Source organism: Rhyacophila brunnea, unplaced genomic scaffold (genome assembly GCF_057557595.1).
Source record: "Rhyacophila brunnea isolate RB1 unplaced genomic scaffold, BYU_Rbru_1.0 scaffold_12, whole genome shotgun sequence".
Lineage (NCBI taxonomy): Eukaryota > Metazoa > Arthropoda > Insecta > Trichoptera > Rhyacophilidae > Rhyacophila > Rhyacophila brunnea.
Genome location: NW_028232774.1, coordinates 30,000,001 through 30,018,971, shown reverse-complemented (window position 1 = coordinate 30,018,971; position 18,971 = coordinate 30,000,001). Strand labels below are relative to the sequence as shown.

At 31.4% G+C, this 18,971-nt stretch overlaps 2 protein-coding genes across 3 annotated transcripts in view; one reads left to right on the top strand and one right to left on the bottom strand.

The window, feature by feature from the left end:
• Positions 1-18,971, bottom strand: part of crm (cramped chromatin regulator) — a 208,583-nt gene that overhangs the window by 66,952 nt on the left and 122,660 nt on the right. The window lies entirely within an intron of this gene.
• The window catches only part of LOC147078043 (lipase 3-like), a 34,541-nt gene continuing 16,539 nt past the window's right edge, over positions 970-18,971 (top strand). The window contains exons 1-2 of the mRNA XM_085961154.1: positions 970-1,249; positions 15,319-15,814. Of these exons, the coding sequence (XP_085817280.1) occupies positions 15,713-15,814 (102 nt within the window). The 5' untranslated portion in view covers positions 970-1,249; positions 15,319-15,712. The remainder of the gene's footprint in view (positions 1,250-15,318; positions 15,815-18,971) is intronic.

The following is an 18,971-nucleotide window of genomic DNA, read 5'->3' as shown; positions in this document are numbered from 1 at the left end:
CAATTTGTCATGTAAAATAGAAATGACGCTACCTTTTGAGATCCCTGTAACCTCAATTATCTCACTCAACTTTAATCTTCGGTCACTTAACACCATATCGTGGATTTTATTGATCATTTCTGGTGTAGTCACCTCTACAGGACGTCCTGAGCGTGGTTCATCCTTTGTTGATGTACGACCACGTTTAAATTCATTTAACCAGTTATAAATAGTTGCAAGTGAAGGAGCAGATATGCCGTGAACTAAATCCAACTCATTTTTTATTTCCTTTGCTGTTAACCCTTTTATATTAAAATGTTTAATAACAGCCCTAACCTCAATTTTCTCCATTTTCCATTTTTCCATTTTCCACAAGCAAATTTTTTTTTAAATGTACGAGAAACACACAACAACCCGACCAATCTGATTGAAACTTCGCAGCATACTGAATCGGTAGTGCCGCTGCATGAAAACAAACCGCTTACAGTACTAGTCGCGCCACCTGTCGGCTTTTCTAAGGACTTATTGACCCACCCTCGTATCATTGTTTCGTTAAGTAAGATACATGTAATCGACCTTGTGAAAAGCCGGGTACTTCAGCTAGTGGTTAATACAATCTAAATATCACTTACAGGAATTTTAGAAGCTGAAGCCAAATTCATGGTGGGTGTCTAGAAGGATCCGTTTCACTAACGTATTAAAAAATTATAGGTATTAATAAATTGGGGCTAGAATGACTTGCATCATTTGCAGAACGTGTGAGATACCGGAATCCTTGGCGAAATGCTCCGCGCGATACCCCTTCCGTATCCACGTACGCCCCACACGGTGAAACCATCAACAAAGTCAAAAGTAAAAATTCTAGAGACATTCGGATTGTTATTACTGCCTGTCAAACGGCGGAACATTTCGCTCGTCTCCGCCGCCATGCTCCGCCCGAAAGGAAGCATCGCTGTGAGGACACACGCGTGCCCAATTTCATTCGACCTCCTCTCACATCCGACGGGTCGCGGATAAGGCGCCGCCAATTCGGCATCGGTCCGGTCAAAGGCCGCGCTGACAAAAATAGCGCCACAATTACGTGCAAGCTTTGTCGCGGTGGTGTAAAAAAATGTCGCGTAATTAGCATCGACAGTGATTGAGCGATCGGGCCAAGGGTCGCGAAGGGGTAAAAATCGATAATCGCAATTTAAATAAGTGTTACACGTGTGATAACGTCTTCACGCAAAACATCACGCTATGAAGAGACAACACAGAAATCTTAAACATGGTAAAAATATTGGAATCAGTTTTCATAAAATATTATAATTAATATTAATATCGAACTACGTTGTGCCATTTGTGTGTTTTGTTACTTTTTCCCAGTGTATAATTTCTAATCCATAATCCTGAAGTGCGTGCAGTGTGAAAAATGGTACATATTTAGCAATGTTAGATTTTCGCAACATTAAGATATTAGATTTTACCCGCATTATGTTTTGAAATATGAGGTAGATACACCTGTATATACAGCTGAAGTGAAAGATATTATTAATAAGCAATGTGTATTTCTCAATACTAAATATTATATTGTTAATATATAACAATGTTTTTCGTGTATACTTTAATAATCAGATAGTTTTTATAACTTTGTTAAAACGTTCATAGATTATTATTTTATGTCTGTGTTATTATAGTAAAACAACGTAAGTCGATTTTTGCCGAAAATGTTCTTTAAAAACCATTTTAGCGTATATTCACTCACTTGGTTAAAAACCATGTACCTTTAAAGGTGTTAAAAATCGACCTTAAATAAATACTAATGCATAAAATAGTAATTATCTGACTGGGAAAATAATTTACCTGTCCGATTTAATAAATAAAAATTGAAAATAGCGTACTGCGTAGGTATTATATTTAATTTGGTTTTATTCATGTACAATTGCAATATGCAATATGAATATTTTGTTGTTGAAGTTGAGTTGAGTTTTGAAGTTGCTGATTATCTGTGTAATTGACTTTTCGTTATGATAATAGTTTTACCCGAGCATCACAGATTTAGCAAAATAATAATAAAAAAAACTCTCAATAAAACTGTTCAAATGTCAGAATGTCCAATAATCGTAGTAAGTTTTAGGAAGAAAGTGATATTTACACGAGTTTAAAGAATCACACAGCTTGTATGTAAGCATCCAGCTATTAATTCATAACACGAATTTTGACAGTAGTTGTTTCAGGCCATAAACCCATCAGAACAATCCAACAAAAATTAAACATCTAAACAGCGAGTGTTGTATCTTGGTTTCAACATCCTGTCAGGATAGATTTTTATTTCACCAAGGGATAGCGGAACCATTAAAAAAAGTCAACCATAACTAAAAACTGTTTAGTTATGACATCATGATAACGCCTAATAATAATAAAATTATCGATTGATCTGTATACCATAATTACCATACACTAAGTTTAGTATTATACGAGATATTTTTACATGGTATCAGTACCTACATGCAGTAAAGTTATTCGTTGTAAGAGTTTCAATGTAACTAATCTCAGTTATAATGTATTGCAAAAATAAACCGGCTCAAAGCATACCGGTTACTACAAACTTCAATAATTATAATATTAGATATTATTACATTGTTAATATTACAATATGAAATTATAATATCAATTTTCGACATACCTGACAAGAATTTTATGCTGTGCATGTTTTAATGGATAGCGGTAGGTGCCTATGCTTGTGATAATTAGATACTTAGTTGTAATAAACACGAATACCTATTATAATATAAATATGTACACTTTGGATTAAAATATTATGATTTATAAACGAAATGTGATTAAAAATTAATAGCACACACAGTGAGGCGGATTTTTTTAAAGCTTATGACAACTCATAAGTCGCGAAATCATCCCTACATACGACGCAAATGTTAAAATATAAAATTGCAGGATGTCGAATTGCGGTTACTTAAAATCGGTATTTCTATTATACTAAATCTAAACTAATCCCCGTTTGTTGGCTTTATTTTAATGCCGAGACAAATATTCACTGGATTGCTTTTTATTCGAGTACTTACCTACAAAAATAGGATTTTTTTTAGACAATTTTGGAAAGTTTACTATTATAATGGTAATTAAACGCTTGAAAGACATGTGACAATGGTTACATATTATTATGTAGGTACCTACTTTATCCCAAAACAGGTAGAACGTATATACACAATATACGCATACGAATTTTGTATGTATTTATGTATCATGTATTATATTTACTTTGATATTTCGAGGCAACCTTTTGAAATTTCGTTTCATAATGAATGACATATTGTGTAATACTGTAATATAAGGTTAATCTATAGGTAAGTTATTGTTATTATATCATAACTATTGTTTCCTTCGTTAGGGTTAGACAGTATGCGAAAAGATAACAAAACTAATTCTTTTTTGCATGAAGTTTCCTTTCAAGACACTTATCAGCGAAAATTACTTTTATATTTAAACGCGTACATAGAAATTTAATAGGGGGCATTATTTAAAATCAAATAAAAAACCCATTTAATACTAAAATTGAGTCACCGTATTATGGTTAAATTTAATACGTATTGTAAAAAAAATATGTACCTATGTAATTATTAAATTGATGTGCTTGTTTACCGATTATGAATATGAATATTTTTCTGAAGTTTCATTCTATTTTTGGCCATCTATTATTTGAATTGAGTGTCGTTTTTGCAACTAATAATTACGTTAATAGCAGATTCTAATATTCGAATACAATCATTCCGGATAAACGGTTTGCCAGAAGAGAAAACGATAGAACGAAAAAAAAAATGGCGACATATCCTGGATACATATGCTCGGAAAAAACGTATTTAATAATATAATATTATTCGCGCCAACACAATCGCGTGGCAGAATAATGCAAATAATGATTCATTTTAATTTCGCAAGTGGACTTTTTTTCAACTGAAAAGAATTTCACCGGGGGCGGGGTCAAACGGATATGCGGATCTTCAATAAGTAACCACTTATGTGTGACACGTACCGGACGTTTATGAAATAAAGTAAGATGAATTTCGTCACAAGAACGCAGAAATTATAATAATTAATTGAGAAGCTGAGTACTGGGACCCAGATGCATAGATCAGTGCTACCCAAGCTAACGAGAGGGCACATTGTTCGAAATACAAAATTTTCGTGGCACACTGAAATAATAATTTACTTATTAGGTACAACTCTTTAATTAACATGTTTTTCGTATTTTACATTAAACATACAATCATAAATGCAATACTTCGTAAGTATAATAATATTATCTACTACATTACATAATATATGTATTAAAAAAAAAACTGTAGAAACACAAGAAAAATGAAAATCATGATCCAAAAAAATTATTAGGTACCTACCTACTAATGAATAAAAATTTAAAAAACAAACTTAATTTAAATTAACCATTTTAAAATAGTTAGAGTACTAATTACTTAAGTGGTTGTGCTTATTTAAAAGAACATAACGTTTATGTCTGGGCTTGAAATTTTACACTTAATTTCTAGTAAAAAACTTTTTATTAATAATTGAGTCAGCATTTACTTGGCGAAATTCCATTTTACAAAATAATAATTATAAATTATATTCAATTTTACAGGATGTTTTTGTAAGTCGATTGCTATTCCGGTTGTCAACGCAAATGGGTGAATTTTTACTATTCATTCTTTAACGGGAATATTAGTAAAAAGGCTAGTTATTACTATTCTCACTCACATTTGAAATATCTTGCAGATTTTTTTTTTGAAACAGCCTACTTCAGTTATTTATTATTTATATAGACAAGACAGTGTATGCACCATTTTTTTCATCAATAATCATACTAAAATATCGTCTCTGTTCTGCCAGAACACACTAACTGGAGAATACTAGTTTTGAGTAATTTAACTTTGAAGTTGTTAAAAAGTTTGAAATAATGGTCTATCATGTGAGTTTATTAAGTAATCGTAAAAAGGATGACTTTAAAATAAAGACTGTTTATTTATTAAGAATGTTTCCAGACGATAAAGTTTTAAATAAGGAACATTTTGCTACTAACTGAATGTCATTTTTTCGAATTAGTGTCTTCTGCCAGAACAATGACGATATGATGTGTACATTTCATCCATAAAAATAATTATTTTTTTCAAAAAACAAAAAAAAATCTCCTCAAAAATTTCAAATTTAAGTTAGAATAGTTCTGCATCCAGCTGACGTAAATTACAGTATACATGTAGAGTTATTTGGTAAACTTAGGTATATTTTTGATTTTATTAATTAAAACAATTAATTATTGAATTTGGCTTTAAAATTAGTTTTCTGTTTAAATCTGTGATTCATATTATACAGTATACTAATTTAACCGCTGAGTATTCGAGTGAGATACAACGGGTTGATTCCACAGGCCACGTGATGAGATTTTTAAATACTACTTGGTAGAGAGGGACCATTGACGAGAAAGGTTGCTCTCACAAATATGTGGTATCAATGGATAGGAAATGGCAGAATAGTCTGTATTGACTTTTTTTCTAATATACGGAAATTATTCTTTTCCACTGCCACATTATACATAATACGGCACATTTCCGGATCGTTCGCGCGACACCGGTTCCATAAATCGACTTTATAGTTAAAATGCGATTATATATTTTACATAACTGTTATCAACATTTTGTAAAAAATGTTAGTTTTAAATTTATAGAATATTCATATGCTGAGAAAAATGTTGTATTTTTGTTGTTTATCAATGGTTTTTAGACAAGATAAAGATACCTCATTAGTGGCAGACTTGAGAAACGCATGACGCATCCTCAAATCGGTGGCAAAATACAGAATTGAATTAAATATAGTTTCTCATCTTGATACACTTGTGAGATGCTTGCACTTGTGGTGATATTTTAAATAATTTAATCCCATAAATAACTAATTTTCTCCAAAACAACGCTGACGCCGTTCTTAGCATTCTCGACATAAAAAAAAATACTTGCTAATGGATACATGCTTTTGCCTTGACCTCCCGGGCGGATTCGTTACGAAAAAACGCACAGGCGTGACGGTCACAATTGTAGCGCGGCCGCTAGAGACTTCAAACGGCCGCGAGCCGCGCGCCCCGCAAAAGTATTAACAAATTTCAAGCTGTTCTATCATTTTTCTTTAATACTTAAGCAGGGACAAATCGTTTATTTTGTGTCGTCTTTTTTATTAAGTATATTACCTATTTATTTATTATCTACTACATATTATATTAATACAAGTGAATGTCATTTGCTCTAATTTAATGCGAGGTAATCAGTCAAAGAGGCGTATCAGTGCAGTAAAAAACTGAAAAAAGAAAACCAACATTTCATCACTTCCATGGAGGAAACGTTCGGACTTATCTGCTGATAACGAATCGAGCTATCTCAACTACTCGCGGCGGGTCGTGCATCGATTTGATCTTCGCTCGCCACATCGACAAAATTCATTCTAAAAATTACATAACTTATTTCAACTAGGTATCATAAACCCATATTGACCATTACTTCTAACGAGTATGTGTAGCAAATACTTACGCACCAATCTACATGAGTTCATACATTTCAATTTTCAGAAAAGTGCAATTGTTTGAATCCTTTGGATTCGGTTTCTTTGACAAATAAATTTTCTTTCGAATTTGGACAACCAGCATTCAGAGAATCAGCAGGCAAAGCAAGTATCCATGTTTAATAATTTTAGCCGTCAGGGTTTAAGTAACCATCATCTGAGGGTTCCAGAGTTTTTTTTGATATAATATATTAATTGTAAGCTGAATTCAACTCTCTCAAAGCTACTCAATTATAGAACATACATATTTTTTTTGGTATTTATTTCTACATAAAATATATATCTTTTTCGGGCTAAAATATCAGTAAAAACTGAAATTTCACTTGATGTCTTATGGGAGGAGCGTACAAAATTCATTTAAAGTGTAATTATTATACTGAGATTGTTAATAGTGGATAAGAGACTTTCACTCTTAATAATGAAAACGAATCATTTTCCTTCGTAATAATTGTCAATTTCTTCTCAGCGCAAACGCATCTTAATGAGTGAAACAATAACGTAATCCAAACAGGCAAAAAAAAATACTATTGAAACTGATGTAGCTATTCAGCTATAAGCCGAATTCGGCACATGGAAACTAGTCCATCTGACATCGCCAATTTTTGAGGAAATGTCACGTTGTTCGGTAGATTTCTTTTCCAACGAATGATGGCAATTCAAGCTTGATCAATTAATCAAAGATATCATGGAGATAAACGTAACGTTAACAAAATATAGTAGATCTTGCTACAATTGTATGCATTTCAAATTGTCTGCACTATGCAATCATTCATAAAAAAATGCGAACGCAACTGCCAGTAAAATCATCATAGAGTAAGAGCGGGTCAAACGGACATGGGACCAAACAGACAGGAGCTAAGCAAATGTGATCGTCAGCTGTTTAACAGACATTTAAATTTTTTGCTTTGGTATGACTTGCGGACGTCTTGCGGTGTAAATTATGAATAAATCTGTTAAATCCGTCGCAATCCCTGTGTATTCTGATTTTTCAAACGCATGAGGTGCACAGAATAGGTATGTGGAAATATGGTGTTATAATATTTTTGTTGTACCTATATTATGTGCAACCAACATTTTTTGGTAACACTTATAGAGTTTATACATGATATTCAATGTAAACACGTTATTTAAGCATTCTGTCACACACTTTGATGCATATGGCGACATCTCTTTTTTTTATTTCTGACTATTTTTGTTTTTATTACTTATACGGGGGGGGGGGGCAAACGGACAGACATATTAATTAATATTTTCAATTATTTTCTTACATAGTAATGGTAAGAAACCGACTTAGAACAACGGATAAATGTAACTGGTGTGAAGATAAAAATTATTTCTTGTGCCACGAAATACAAATATTTACAAGCCGGGTGAGGAATGGGTTCAATGCATTACATGCATAAAATGGTTCCAAAATTTTATAATTGCGATATTAAGGGTGACGATCCTTATTTATTTGTGAGAATCATTGAGAAAAAGTTCATAATTTTTCATACATTTCATACATGTACATCTGCCCCACACCTGCGGGGCAGACACTTCGACCTTAGTGTAGTTTTTGCTTAATTTTCCTGAGGTTTTTAATGTTGTCATGCTTTTTCGTCTGGATTCTTTCAACTAATGGTTGAGCTACTGAATGAAGTAAAATAATTTGATCTATCATTTTGTTTGAATTAAATATATCAAAAAACCCACTAGAGTGTTCGTTTCCGCCACTGTTACCCTATTACATAAGCACACCAAGACAATACTAATTAACACATCGAATCATGTGTTACTTCAAGATTTGTAAGTGATTCATAAAGATGTCCAATAGCCTAAACGAGACGTAGGTTTTACCGCCACTTTCGATTTTTTTTAATGCAATATGTAAAGCTTATTTAGATATGTTTTTTTGAATTGACTATAACGTTTTCGATCAAACTAACGGATCTTGTTGGTACAAAAATACGTAACTACAATCACTTTGGTCCAACATCGCATAGCAGAAAATATATCGGCCAGATTTCAATTGTATCAATTTCTAAATAAATCAAAAAACAAAATATAAATAAATATTACGATAGAGTGAGATCACGACAACAAACTTTTGACTTGGCGGTTTTAATATCTATTTATTAATTGAACGAAAAATCGAAAAAAAATATTTAGTTTCTTTCAAATGGCCCATTTATTTTCAAATTATCCATTAGATGTTTAGATAATATGCGAAAAAGACTCGAAAATCACGAAAATTTTGTTTTTTATGTCACTGATCATTCCGCAAACAAAATGTTCCGAAAACCAGGAAGAAATAATATACATTGCAACAAAACATCATTGGAAGGAAATATCACGGAGATGGCAGAGATCAGTGTGCAATATTATACATAAATCGTAATAAACATGAACTTCTCTCTAACTAAACAAACTTAACGTTTTTACACTAGTCTAGTCTCTTCAATATAATACATAGTAGAAGTAACCACGATCTTTCAGTTTAAGCAAAATTGAGTGCACGACCAAATTGACTAATTCATATATGACATAAAATTCATAAAACAATAATTATGACTTGTTATGTTAAAATAGTGTCCATAATACAAATACATCTTCAAATTATCATAATTATGTAATAATTTTATTTTGTCGTCCTGCAATTTAATAACATAATATAAGAAAACATTGTCGAGGATTATTTTTTTTTAGAATTTCGAATAGTGCGGAAATGTGCAACATAGTAAATTATTTTAATGGAACGAAGCGAAAACACTTTTCCGTTCTGTCATAAAGATCGAATTGTATTTATTGGTATTAAAATTATTCAATGTAGGTAAACATATTACAAAGTTGTTTCAACCACATTAAATTATCGATTGCAATATCGTCACCTCATCAATTTTAATTTGAGTACATTTGTGCATTTTCTGGTTAACTATACCTACGCATACACGCATCTGTGTATACAAAAAACTGTGTAAAACAGAATACAATATTTTAGTTTGTCTACCTATCCAAACAGGTGATTAAGATGAAGATGCTACCTATCCGAATCTGACCCGGAGACTTTTGGCAATGATAAATCGTTTCCGGATTCCGGATTTAATCATCATATACTTCTATTGGGTCTATAACTGTTCATTTCCATTAACACAGTGAAAAAAAGTATGTGGGCTTATGACAACATCAAAAATGTCATAATTATCTAGGGAAATTCGATTAAAAAAAAAACATTAGGTAGGTACCTACAAATGTTATTTGGTGGAACTCGAATTTTGTATGACGTATCAGACGTATGAAAAATGCCAATCGTATTTTAGGTTAACAACCCTAAGCTTTTCGATGACGTATTGGCGATGTGTTAGGTACTAATTTGTTTACATTTAAAATGTATGCCAGATGGGTATATTGACTGCTGCAACAGGTATCGATTCATCCATCAATATGCATAATCAACATATTATTAAACTTGTGCCATTATTTAATCATTGTATATGTGAGTATATTCTTCTTCATGGACGATAACTGCCATTGTTCGAATCTCCGTTTTAGTTATTGCTGGTCTGCAAGGTGATTTTATGACATATTCTTCAGTGAAGAAATGAATGTATTTCCTGGTTTCCTTTGCCATCAATCTTACCATGTATAGCAGCAATGCATACATTTCGTCAGTTCATATGAGAACTCGTGATTTAATTTTCTAGTATATATAATATTCTAGAGTAATATTTCAGGCAGTTTTTACGTCTTCATTTTTTGTACTACCACATCATTTCATTACGAATTCGTTGTTTCCTTGATAACCTAAGGATTTTTCGGTAAATTCACACCTTGAAAGCTTTTAATCCATTACCTATTGCGTGAGTAAATGTCCATGATTCTACACTACACAGGATAATAGAGAAGACATAGCAGATAGTCGGTAGAATTCTATTTTATAATATATTTAGAGTACACGATTATTTAATTTCATAGATTAAAATAGATTTTTTAAACGACATTTACTTGGGTTTTAACACCTTAATCAAGATTGTGAGAAACTACAAGTTGCCCTTGATTATATATTTTATGTTATAGTAAAATATGAGGTTTTCTATATTGTTGACTCTAGTAATTACTCTAAACATTAATAGTATTCCAAATACATTATTAATGTAATGGACTTCAAAGAATATTTTTAGATTTCATGGATTTATGCGCCGTCGGATATTTTCCGACATTAGTAAATTATTTAGCCAACCATGTCCTTCGGCATAGTCTTTAGTTAATCTTGTTGAACGCATTTTTGCCGGTTCAATCCAGCATTTAATTTCCATGTTTAAATTACATAGTATTATACAGATACACAACTAAAAGCACCTAATCGAATCACTAATGTATAGCCCCAGGGTGAGTAATATCATATCCATACCATTAGTAGGTACCGTTGAATAGGAAACTAAAAATGAATCAGCAATAATTAATGAAATAATTTTTAGATACTTGCATACAAAAGCAAGGCCTAAAAAATAACATGGTACAAAAAACAGACAATATATCGGAAGAATTTCGCATTGTCATATCATAACATTCATAACATATGGTACGAGGAATTTATTTAACCCAAATTCCACTGCGGACTTGTGATAGGCTTAACCTACAAAAAACCTGCATTGGGCATACACAAAACAATAAACAAATTCAGTCTATTACGAGGCACTGATTCATTCATTCACAATAATAATTATAATCGTATGATGGAAAATCGTTTCCGATCGTGTAAAACAACAATATTTGAAGTGCCTACTGAATGATGTTACACATTTCACGTCGATTTCTTTTAAAACCGGTTGGCCGCAAGTTTTTTTTTGTACGAAACCGCAACGATTAACGAAAGAATTTACGAAAAAGGTTCGCAATTAACCCACCAATAATATTACTCTTATCAATGTAAAAAATCAACATACAAATTATTGCTAACTGGACGGTTTCGGTTTTCCGCACCTTCAATGTTGTTACTGTCACTCACAAAAATATCCAGATAGTATAGGAAAATAGCCTAAATAATTCCTAAATTCAATGTTTATAGAAGCTAGCATTCAATAAAATAAGTCATAATTATTATAAAGATTGGTTTACAAGAAAAGATATAAAGGAGAATTTCTTGTTTTACAAATAATAAAATAAGTGATAAAATTAAAAATTACTGCAGATATAAAATTAGAAGTCATCATTTTGTAACATTTATTTTATCTCGAAGATATACGGTAGGTAGATTGATTTTCAAGCAAATCTGGTATAATATTCTTGCTTTGTTATAAGAAGTTTTAAGCTGATCGCGGTGTCGAAAACGCTAGGTTTAACACCATACGCGAGATGCATATTTTAAAAGCTAGATGCCTATTCAAAAATGCTAGATCTAGCAAAAATAACGCTAAACTATTGTCAATGGTGTGCGGGCGCCGTTCAGACTAAAATACATACCTACATCGGTTCGACAAACATTGTAAACAAACTTTGAAAGTTCTATCAAAATCGTTTCCGAACATTTACATATTATGTACTTATATATTTTAATAATTATGTTCTTATACAAAATGCATTTGAATTTTTGTTTTACGACGTGGATGTTTCATATAATAAACGCTCTCGGTCTGAAAGACTTTATAAAAAACATTTTCAGATATTGAAAGCATTTGTGGCATAAGTAAGTTATTTTAATAATGTTGTATGCGCCACAAGTTCAGAGCACCTAACCCCGCTCCCAAATTTCACGATGAATAATTACTGTAGTCGCATTAGCGATTGCACCGGATTTCAAGTCTCTGAACAGACGGGAAGTAAGTGGAAAATCCTAGTAGATAGATATTATATAATTTTCCATATCCTCTTCCGGTTGTTTCAAATCACGATACATAGCACAAAAGTATTGGCATCCTGGACGATATGAATTTTTTACACTATTAGCATTAAATTTAATACTTTTATTTCCAAATGTTTCTATAGCTACCGTTTACTGTGTGGTGATTAATTTGTAATTATTGTAGAATTATTACCTACTCCAAAATCACTTTGTCACACGTATTTTTTTGTTCATGTTATATCAATTATAACCTGTTAACGGTTACTGGTAACGATGTAGACAACACGCGGATCATAATATAAATTATAATAATTATGTAGGTGATGAATAAGTCTACTTCCTATACATTAAAATTAAAAAAAATATAACTTTCGTTGCTGTTTTTGGTTCGGCTTAAAAGCTTAAATTCCCTTCAATAGCAATACAAGTAAATTCCATAAAAATAAATTTACAATTGACAATGAGACAACCTTAGCATTTGAATACTCAATCTAAATATTTCATTGGATGAATTCTTTTCCTTGTAATGAATGAATCCGTAGTACACCTTGAACATTTTCACGGACTAAATCCGTTAGTATAGAGAAATCTTCCCACATTTTTATTTAAATAATAAAGCGGCTGACAAGGTGTCATCAATCAGAGTCAAGTGAAGAACCATTAAGTCACAATAAAATAATCTACTTATTTTCTCACAAAAACTTCCTCAGTGATGCATAGCATCGGGCAGAGATAAGTGCTCAAAATGTAGCATTCCAAATCGAGGCGAAAATCAGTGGGCATATTTATTTTGTGGTTCATTAAACATTTCGCATAAAATTACTTCCTTGGCCGAGATTTTCAAAGAATGAGAATAATGTCAGAGGAGGAAAAAACTAAAAACGATCGAGCGAGGCTTATTAAACCCACACGTTAAAAATCAAAATTGCACGTATGTGTCGAAAAACAATAATTGCCAAATTTCCTAAAAGAAATGTACGAATGCCATCTGATAGCTAAAACCTTCGTGTAAAATAATAAACAATCAAACTGCCAAAACTCCACGCTAATTTAAAACTTTACAATGACGCACCATTCTAATCGAACCTAATAATTAATACTACGATATGCGAATCAACATAACTTCAAGTAGGCTTTCATCTACCACACTCTCTCATTATCACATTCGTCGTGAAAATGACGTTTTGAAGTTTTGGTCTTATCTTGGGTTGTCATTGCACACATTGTCAAACTATTCTCCTACTGTGCATAGAGCCTAGTACACAATGGTACGAAGTAATTATGCCTCAGTTTAAAGCGCGGGGGCTCACATATTCTCTTTCTCTCACTCCCGCGGGAGACCGTGAGTGATGCAACACGAATCAAGTGATACGAAGTGGTCACGTGAGCTTCCCCATGGTTAACTACAATTAAATGTAGGTACTTAAACAATTTTTACATTTTCACGGCTCAATTCCTATGAACCCTTTGTGTGACCGACCAAAATTCATCCCTCGATCGAAGCGTTGGACATGCCTGATATATTGTATACATTCATATGAATATTATGTTATTTTTTAGTGGTTGACACTCAGACCTGGATTTAACATAGGGATCAGAGGCATATAGCCTAACAACCTCCAAATTGGTAAGTAATGAGACCTTTACGTGACAAATAAATTAATTGAGAGAAAGGGAAGGTCTTTTTCCAGATAGTGTCGGAATAAAAATCATTGATGCAACATTACAAGTCAAAATTGATTATGTTCAGTTCCAATAACCAATTATTTCTGAACCCCGGATATGTATCTATTAGTCCAGGGTCCATTCAAGGGTAAATCCAGCCTGCGAATACTTTTACTATCTAATATGTATATAGTAAGTACAAAAAACATTAAAATCAATTTTAACTGTTCATTGAATGATAATAATATTAGTATAATACGGAAGATAAATAACTTATAAAAAAGCGAACGTACTACGTAAGCAAGTTCATAGACGATTAAAATGATCAAAAACAATTAACAGTTGATAAAAACTTAGGTAGGTAAATAGACTTAATATTATCTGTGTTACATAAGAAGGTCGAAATCATAATTATTATTGACATGCCTCGCGATTTAATAGTAGAATCTTTTTTTAATTCAATGTTTTTATTCAATATTTTACAGAATAAAGATGATACGTGTAATATAAATCAATCAGTATTGTAATATTCCCAATAGAGACAAGACGGAGTATTTATTACCCATAATTCAAATCAAAAAGCTTACAGAAGCTAAGGTGGTCACTAATTCTTTGATAATATCTTCTTCGCGATAAGTTATTATCAATTTAAAATATAGTGAGCTTTCGCCTATAATGGTGAGTTCTAATGGTGAGTCTTACAGAAAGTTCGAACAATTAACGGCGCATGATATATTCTAATTCGAATATTGTTTTTGACATTGTTCCGTTTACTTTACGTCGGCTGCATTAGTAAGAAATCGTTAAAAATTTAAAAAAAATACTGATAACACATTCAATTGTCTGTTTTCGAATTCAAAATTACTAAGTAAATAATGCAATCCGTATTAATTTGCGATGAAACAAAAAGTATCTAATATACAATTGCTGTTTTGTAATGTATTGGTGATTTTCTGTAAAAACACAATATACCTATAGTTATTCAAAAAAGGCTTGTGGATCTATTTGTGCGTCCAATTTTCTTGGTACAATAGCCTGTATGTATACCTACCAACAATATTGTTTGGTGTATAAACAAAATGTTTGGTGTTTGATTTCATATAAAGACCAATACTTAATAATTTTCATCAAATGAATGATTATGTTATAAATATTGTGTAGGTATTTATATTAAATAATATTATACTTACTCGGTTTTTTGTATATTATCCACTAAATAATAAATTGTCAAATTAATATTAATTGTATTTTGTTTTCAGAAGGAGCACACATAAAAAGGGAATATCCGAAGAAAATCAACCAACTTGTGACATTACAACGTCTAATTGTCAAGTATAAAGAAGAAGCAATAAATGCTGCAGTATCTCTGACAAGAATAATTTAATAGTAATACTTGTGAAACGATAATATAAAAGAAACAGTGTGCTAAAGAAAATAATAAAGGTTAATTAATTACCCAGTGAAAATTAAGGTACTAGTATTGGTAAAAAAACTGAGTGATAATACAGCAAACCGGTGGAATTGTGATAAACGATTAAGTTACATTTTCTAAAAGCTCATCGAAAGCTCGCCGTAGAAACAATATCAGTACACTAGAAATTAAAAATAAAAACGTTGGCGCTTGAAATTGTGTTATTTGGTGAGTTGTAAAAAATGAAAGTGCTGGTAAAATACCACATAGTTTTCATTGCGACAGCTTTGTGCGGCTATGAAGTTATCTCCAGGGAGCTTCCGCCTTCTGCCACAGAAACTACGGTAAGAATCTGATAATAATTATTACATTATAATATTATACCAATGTCCACTATCCGTATTTAGACTGCGGCACGAATCTGTAAATTTCCGACGTCGAATTCATTATAGTAAACTGTTTGTACAAAATGATTAGGTATTTCATTTTGAAAAAATAGTAATATGTACGTTTTATTAAGGGGGGACATGCTCGTCGAAGGTCAAAATTGAGTTTTTATTGTATATTCAAACCATGATCCTGGACACTCCTTAAACGTTGTAGATGATCTATTTATATAATTTTGAAGCCTTATTATCCTTTATAGTTATTTTAAACATTTGATGACTGCATGAAGTATTTTTGTTACATAAAATAGTATTCTTTTAAACCTCTCGCTCTAATGTTTTAGAATATAGTCATATTTCGGTACATAACTGTGCAGTGGTGTTAAGATTTTTTACATTTATTAATTTTTAAACGCATTTATAAAACCATTAGCATAATTTATTACGAGATAATTTTTGTAAAATATTCACGATAAAAAATTATATTGATAATCTCTGTGATCCCAAATTTGACAAGAATTAGGCATTTTATTATTCAAAAAATCGGCAAGATTAACACATTTGAAGATGATTCTAAAGATACTTATTATAAGCTATATCTTTGACCATTCAAGTGTGCTAAACATCTTATGAATAATGCTTGCTTTATAATAATTATTGACCTAAGAATAAGGTAGTGTTTTTTTGAAATACGCCATTTCTTTTGTCATTCCCTAGTGGTTAAGCTACAACATACGGCCGTAGCCATAAAATGACAAACTATAATTGAAGTAGGGAGTAAAATGATATTGACGCGCGTGTTTGAACATGTACCGTTTAAAAAAAAATAAAAAAAAATTCGGTAAGGTACATGTTCAAACACGCGCGTTAACATAATTTTACTCCCTACTTTAATTATAGTTTGTCATTTTATGGCTACGGCCGTATGTTGTAGCTTAACCACTAGGGAATGACAAAAGAAATGGCGTATTTCAAAAAAACACTACCTTCTTCTTAGGTCAATAATTATTATAAAGCAATCATTATTCATAAGATTTTTATCACACTTGAATGGTCAAAGACATAGCTTATAATAAATATCTTTAGAATCATCTTCAAATGTGTTAATCTTGCCGATTTTTTGAATAATAAAATGCCTAATTCTTGTCAAATTTGGGATCACAGAGATTATCAAAATAATTTTTTATCGTGAATATTTTACAAAAATTATCTCGTAATAAATTATACTAATGGTTTTATAAATGCGTTTAAAAATTAATAAATGTAAAAAATCTTAACACCACTGCACAGTTCTGTACCGAAATATGACTATATTCTAAAACATTAGAGCGAGAGGTTTAAAAGAATACTATTTTATGTAACAAAAATACTTCATGCAGTCCTCAAATGTTTAAAATAACTATAAAGGATAATAAGGCTTTAAAATTATATAAATAGATTATCTACAACGTTTAAGGAGTGTCCAGGATCATGGTTTGAAAATACAATAAAAACTCAATTTTGACCTTTGACGAGCATGTCCCCCCTTAATACGAACGAAAAAATGTGTAATCGAAAATCTTAATTTACTGCTAACATATAAACGCATTGCATTCGAAGTTTCATTCTATCTATATACCTAGTATCTCCTAGAACAGGGATGGCGAACCTTTTTAGGTACGCGTGCCAAATTTTCTCGAATAATATTTTATTATAATAATATAACTGTCCGACGTGCCAAGCAGTTTTTTTATGGCAAAAATAAGTTTTATAAAAAAAATAGTTAATCATTCTATTAAAAAGGTTTAAAAATTACAATTGAGTTATTGCTATTCTATCTTTCACCGTATTTCTAGCCGAAGGCATACATTTTATTCATTGAATATTTTTTCCTTGTTTTCAAATTACTCAAAGTGATCGTGGAAGCATTTAAGCTACTCTTCTTTATATTATATTCTCTGTCACTGAGCGGTTTTCCATTTTTAGAGATTATGTCTGAGGTAAAATAACAAGCAGTGATTATATTTGAATGACTGCCGATAATTAATTTGGGATAATTAATAATTAAGGTTTGTTAATTGTATATTTTTTATGTTTAATTCCCCGATCCTAAGGACCGACCTATGCAATCGTATGATTACATTAAACGTAATGTTTTGCCTGTAATATTTTATACAATGCTATTTGTCATTCATTATTTATGCATGAATTTTATTGTTTCCGTTTGCGCATCGATTGGTACCTAAAAATATTATGAAAAACCGAAGAAAAGACGCATGGCTATGTCGTCATTATTTTTTAATATTATAAGTAAATACTCACTTATATATTTATTTGTAAAACTTTTTTATAAAAAAATTTTTTTTTAATATATATAAAATAGTAATATTTCTTTTCTCTTCAAAATAAACATTCGCGTGCCATGCAAAATCATCTCGCGTGCCGTAGGTTCGCCATCCCTGTCCTAGAATTTAGTGCCGCCCTAAACTTAAAAAAAACCACTTCGCTATTTGTGCTTTCCCCGTAGTCTGATAGTCGTGAAACTGTGACAACTCTCTTGTAAGATATAAATACTCTTGGTTCTCTTAGTTCTTTAGATATAATATCTAAGATATAAATACTCTTGTAAGAGTAAAACTAAGATATAAATAGTAATGCGCAATTAATTCATATTAAATATATAATATTTTTTTTGTAAGTAATATGTACATAAAAATCGCTAATTTATTCAATGATGGCGATTCCAATACCGAACAGACGTTTTGATCCCGGGATTAAACACATACATTGTCCGACAAATAATGAGTTAATAATATATACAAATATGACTGACACCGGTCTATTTGGTAGAGTGGCCGTCTTTGTATAAATACAAAGCCGCGATAACCGAAAATCAACGCTTGTTTGAAGATTTACCAATGAATGTAATGGGGTAAATCACAAATTTCATATTCATTTAAAAACTAGCCATTTCCATCTTTACCCACAATCACATGAATTGACTTATCTACAGTGTGTTGCCGACGTGGATAATGTTAACCACTGTATAGTCACTTACTAATTTAACCGTACTAAAATTGTTCTGGAATTGCTTTCAAATGTTGTGATTCAAAAATATCGTATGAATCCATTATTC